Source organism: Mercenaria mercenaria, unplaced genomic scaffold, assembly GCF_021730395.1.
Source record: "Mercenaria mercenaria strain notata unplaced genomic scaffold, MADL_Memer_1 contig_3219, whole genome shotgun sequence".
NCBI classification, from domain to species: Eukaryota; Metazoa; Mollusca; class Bivalvia; order Venerida; family Veneridae; genus Mercenaria; species Mercenaria mercenaria.
The window spans coordinates 23,721-30,033 of NW_026461339.1; the positions used below are offsets into that span (position 1 = coordinate 23,721).

The 6,313-nt window shown below is 33.8% G+C and overlaps 1 protein-coding gene across 1 annotated transcript; it reads left to right on the plus strand.

Moving 5' to 3' along the window:
• The first annotated feature begins 2,802 nt into the window (after nt 1-2,802).
• Nucleotides 2,803-5,890, plus strand: LOC128552847 (uncharacterized). Its single transcript, XM_053533907.1, has 3 exons — nt 2,803-3,221; nt 3,768-3,941; nt 4,537-5,890. The coding sequence occupies exons 1-3, from the start codon at nt 2,864-2,866 to the stop codon at nt 4,755-4,757; spliced, it is 753 nt and encodes a 250-aa protein (XP_053389882.1). The 5' UTR covers nt 2,803-2,863; the 3' UTR covers nt 4,758-5,890.
• Nucleotides 5,891-6,313: the final 423 nt, after the last annotated feature.

Sequence of the window (6,313 nt, forward strand, 5' to 3'; positions counted from 1 at the left end):
TGGACATCACAACCCGTTTTTTAATAAAGTTGCAAAATGTAATAAATTTTTAGGACAGTTGAAATTCATTGATGCCATAGTTTTAACGTTCACTATGTGATTAAAAGTGAAGGAGACGAAGATGTAATGTTTCATGCTTCTGACAATTTGGAATTTACTATTTACATAAAGGTAAAAAATACACAAGTACTTAGAAAATCAATTATGATACTCAAATTGGAATAATTATTACAAAACGGGTTAGAAAGCTTATTGCAATGTGTAAGGGACATCACAACCCGTTTTGTAATAAAGTTGCAAAATGTAATAAATTTCTGAGATACTTGTAACGCATTTATGTCATAGTTCTAAGGTTCACAATGTGAATAAAAGTGAAGTATGTGAAGATGTAATGTGTAATACTTATGACAATATCGTATTTACTATTTACATAAAAGTAAAAAACACAAGTACTTACAAAAACAATCATGATACTCAAATTGTAATAATTATTACAAAACGGGTTAGAAAGCTTATTACAATGTGTAATGGACATCACAACCCGTTTTGTAATACTTATTACAATTTGAGTATCATGATTGTTTTTTGTAAGTACTTGTGTTTTTTTACCTTTATGTAAATAGTAAATGCGAAATTGTCATAAGCATTACACATTACATCTTCGCCTCCTTCCATTTAATTCACAGAGTGAACGTTAGAACTATGACACAAATGCGTTTCAAGTATTTGAGAAATTTATTACATTTTGCAACTTTATTACAAAACGGGTTGCGATGTCCATTTTACATTGTATTAAGCTTTCTAACCCGTTTTGTAATAATTATTACAATTTGGGTATCCGCATTTAAATTGTAAGTACTTTTTTACTGCTATGTAAATAGTAAATGCCAAACTGTCATTAGAGTTAATATGTCACATTACATCTTCACATACTTCACTTTTATTCACATAGTGAACCTTAGAACTATGATATAAATGCGTTACAAGTATCGCAGAAATTTATTACATTTTGCAAATTTATTACAAAACGGGTTGTGATGTCCCTTACACATTGTAATAAGCTTTCTAACCCGTTTTGTAATAATTATTACAATCTGAGAATCATAATTGATTTTCTAAGTGCATGTGTTTTTTTACCTTTATGTGAATAATAAAAGCCAAATTGTCATAAGCATGAAACATTACATCTTCGTCTCCTTCACTTTTAATCACATAGTGAACGTTAGAACTATGACACAAATGCATTTCAGCTATCTCAGAAATTTATTACATTTTGCCACTTTATTACAAAACGGGCTGTGATGTCCCTTACACATTGTAACAAGCTTTCTAACACGTTTTGTAATAATTATTACAATTTGAGTATCATAATTGATTTTCTAAGTACTTGTGTGTTTTTTTACCTTTATGTGAATAGTAAATGTGAAATTGTCATAAGCATGCCACATAACATATTCGCCTCCTTCACTTTTAATCACATAGTGAACGTTAGAACTATGACACAAATGCGTTTCAACTAAATCATAAATTTATTACATTTTGCAACTTTATTACTAAACGGGTGGTGATGTCCATTTCATATTGTAATAATCTTTCTAACCTGTTTTTTGATAATTATTACAATTTGAGTATACGCATTATATTGTAAGTACTGTTTTTTACTGTTATGTAAATAGTAAATGCCAATTGTTATAAGTGTTAGTATGACACATTACATCTTCACAAAGTTCACTTTTATTCACATAGTGAACCTTAGAATTATGACACAAATGCCTTCCAACTAACTCGGAAATTTATTACATTTTGCAACTTTATTACAAAACGGGTTGCAATGTCTATTTCACATTGTAATAAGCTTTTTAACCTGTTTTGTAATAATTATTCGATTTGCAACTTTATTACAAAACGGGTTGTAACAATGCCCCCTTTTGGACTTCTTGAATTCTGGTTAAAGTTTTACGTGCAAGTTACTATCTCAAAAACTAATGCAGATATTGAATTGAAACTTCACATGTGTCTTCGGGGTTATGAAATTATGTGATAGCACTAAGTCCCATAACTCTGACTTGCATTTTGGCCAAATTATGTCCCCTTTTTGGACTTCCTGGTTAAGGTTTTGCATGCAAGTACATATAGCTATTACTTAAATATACTGCTTCTGGGACAACAATTCGATTAGTCGAGCATTGGCTGTCTTACGGACATCTCTTATAACTCGAATGCATTTTCCAAAGGTTTAGTACTTCCGTATGCATATAGTATGAAAAGTCTGAAGTGCGAAGTCGGAAATCAAAAGTCGGACGTTGGAAGTCAGAAGTCAATGTCGGAAGTCAGAATTCAGAAGTCGGAAGTCAGAAGTCAGAAGTCAGAAGTCACCACCGGTCTTACGTAATTTATACAGTGTTCTGTGAATTACTGTAGTAACAACATATTACTCGGTTAATCGGATCCGATTCGATTATTACGTGAAACCGGTTTCAATTTTGCAAAACTGCCAGGCGCTCCCACACAATAAACATCACGAATCGTACTTTATATATTTCTTTGACCCGAGCACATTGACCCGCAGTATATTTCCGAAAAAAAAAAAAAAACAACCCAAATCAATCAACATAATCAATAGTCTCGGATTCGCCTGCCGTGATATATCTATAACGAAATACACCAAAATTTTGAAATCGTCGTTGGTGTATTTCTGTTTTCATTTTGAGGCTCATTTCAAGCAATCTCGTAGGTCATTTTAAATATTTTTGGTTACCATTTTTGCTTTTGCTTTTACCTGAAAACGTGTACTTTTTCAGAAATATGGACCGATTGGACTAGTTGCAATACAACAAACAGTAAGAAGGCATTTGTCGTGCAGATGGAGACATCATTAACTGAAATTGAAAGTCCACCTGGACAGACGTTTACAGGTGAAACTGACAATACAACTGACGTATCAAATAAGCGAAGACGTAAACTACAAAACGGCGTCATTCGTATGGCTGGCTTTTTCTTCTGGGCAAATATCGTTGCTTTGTTTTCGTTGACTATCGGATGTTTTGCTCCTGGCTGGCTAACGGTTGACAATAATGACTATTCCCTATGGCACATCACCAGGTGCGACACCATATCCTTGAATGATAGGGAAATTTATCGGAAGGATAAACTAAGACCATGTGAAACGCTGTCTTATCGCTTAATAGAGGCAATGCCAGTTGGCACCGATATACACACTGGTTAGTTAAAATTTCAGTTTGCCTATTATGAAATCATTCTCTTGATTTACTTAATCTTAGGAGTGGCTCGAAAGTCTGGAATAAAGGACGAAACTATGGATACACATCATTCTTTTCTGACCCTTTTTGTATGGTTAAGGGAGTATTACAAATTGTCACTGCCTATATGATAGCATAAAACTAATTCAAAGACATATATCAAATTCTCTTAAACAGTTCACTATATCAGCGAATGGTGTAAAAATAAAGTATAAGCCTAATTGACATACATTAAGGTTCGAGAATGAAACAATTTTGTTTGATAAAGTTACAAACCAGTCTCTACACTTCTATCATGTTCATTGTATAGGCAGAGCCATGTTTCGTATGGAGCCGTCCTTGCCTTATTTGTCTAAGTATTGTCAAAATGAAATGATTATGTTTTTGTTTCGTTTAGCTCTCAATTACATGGATTTTGTTTTTGTTTTGTTTAGCTCTCCATTACATGGATTTTGTTTTTATTTCGTTTAGCTCTCCATTACATGGATTTTGTTTTGTTTTGTTTAGTTCTTAGTTACATGGATTTCGTCCAAGCAGAGGTGTTGTACTGTGTTGGAATGATGTTGTCCTTTGTTACATTGTGCGGATGGTACAAGTTTCGTAGGAATGTTGCGAGAGACAAATGCGTTGATTTAATCATAAGGAAGTGGGTCTTTCTTTTCATTTTAGCGGCTTTATCAGGTACGTTACTTATTATTGAGTTGTACTTATTTTTATTAACGCAGTATGACCCGTAGAATAAAAACTGTTGATAGCTTTAAAATTTTTAAAAAGTTGTAATTTTTAATGGCAGAATTTAAACAAAAAATACAAGAATCATTATGTAGTATGAACTACAAGTGTAATATGTTAAACATGACTGCGAACGTCCGACTGAAGTTAGTATATAAGATTTCTTGATTAAGATCTATCTTGTTCTCGTTCCTGTTCTTCCAAAAAATAGAAAGCAGTTGTATTTGTAAAGACAGTTGTATTGAACAACCATAGAATCTTTTTCGAGAACACAGATATTAGAACTATGCTGTTGCACTGACTAGAATATGTGATATGTAATTCAGAGCAGTGCTTAGGCCTTGACTTTACGTTCATTTGTATAATACATAACAGTACTAAGGCGGAGAAGTGTTTACGTATAATGGAAATGTTTTAAACGGAGGTTTATCTCTCATCAGTTTATTATTTGTATTAAAGTTTTTTAAACAGATTGAAAATAGATTTTATTCCAGTGTAGAGCAGTAAAACAAGTTGTGTACATATATAAACATTCCTTTTACAGCCGTCTTAATCTTTGTGCCAGTTGGTATGTTCAGCAGGGAAAGATCGTCCTTCGTATCGTTGTTCTCTGGCATAGTGTTTGCTGGATTTGGTGGGGCGATAATGGCATTGGTTGCAACGTCCATACTTCTTCATCTGTTATGCCTACCATTTCCTGGTTGTGACATTTGTCTTTATACCAGCTCGGATGAGCCTTTAGTACAAGCTTCTACGAACGTTTGACATTGTTCTGATGAAAGACCATGTGTAAACTATATAATTACATAATTGCTGCATAGAAAAGTTAGCGAACTGTTGGGACATAGAGAACATTTATGTACAATCTTACGTGAGATCGCTTAGTTGTTTTTTTAAATGTTGTAATCATTGAAATGATAGCTTTTGTTACTTAGTTTATTTTTTGTTAACTACAGTGTAATTTTCGTACATTCATTTCTGTAAACTACATCTTGTGTGGTGGACGGATAGCTCAGTGGTTTGTACACTGGCCTTCCAATCCTGAGGTCGGGGGTTCGATCCCCGGCAGCTACTCGGGAATTTTCAGAAACGCTTTTAGGCGTACACTAGAGGTGTACTGGTCAGGAACCCAGGCAATCCTTGCGTGTATCAGTGCTATACACTGGGCACCTTAAAGAACCAGGCTGTCTATTCGCAACGAGCTAGGCTAAGTTAGCCGGACAAGCCTGTATCTGATTTATGTCATTTATCTCTCTGTCGTGGGGGCTTTGTCTCACTCTGTCCCTCTGGTCAGGTCGCTGTGTACTAGTAGAGGATGAATATTGCGCCCTTTCTATATGGCTTCATTTGAACTATGTAAAGCGCCTTTGAACGTGAAATTGATCATGAAAAGGGCGCTGTATAAATCTGGTATAATAATAATAATATAAATTGTCATATATGGACACGTGTCTTTACTATGCATTTAGAAAGTACACCATGTACACATTAGTCAACCGTGTTATGGAAATGAAAACTACACGAACACGATCATTTTACTCAGTTGGCCTTGTTTTATCAAATTTCTTCTGATGTTAATATTCGCATGAAGCAGAGGTAAAAGACGTAAATATTCATTGGTTGTCTATGAGTGGACGCTAAAGAAGATATTTTGTGACTCGAAAAGGATCATTCTACAAGGGGAACGTACTTGATAATCTTACAGTTTGTGAGATTAATGATGGCCAGGTGGTCAAGTTGACTCTTTGTAACGGTTGACAATTGGGGTCCTTTTTGTAAAATTGTATTTGCCGACTTAAAAATATAGATCTTATTCAGCTTTTTATGTGTTATGTTAATGTGTTTAGCAGATTATATCAGTTCGCTTTGGCGAAATAATTAAGAAGGATTGGTATAATGTCCATAGAATAATATATAGATAGATCTAGGTCACATTGAGTATACATCAGTACTGAGAATTTTCAGATTACGATGCCTAAATATTTCGGTCCACATGTTTCCTTATTCAGTTTTATAAATGTCAATACTAAAATAACATATGGCTTGGTTGTGCCTTCTTGCCATTATTGCACACCTAGAGTCATAAATACCACACTAGGTATATCATTATGGCTAGAAGGCACAACCAGTCGTTTATTGACCTTTTTATTATATACATTTGCTTCATATTTATATAAATCTAGGTGTTTTCATTTAACATATTGTCCACAAACTTACCAGCATCATTTGTATAAAAGAACAATTAAAGAAGGGTCTGCATTAGTAAGTGTCATTAACTAAAATACTGCTGAAATATCTTATTAATTCTTAAAAAGATCTAT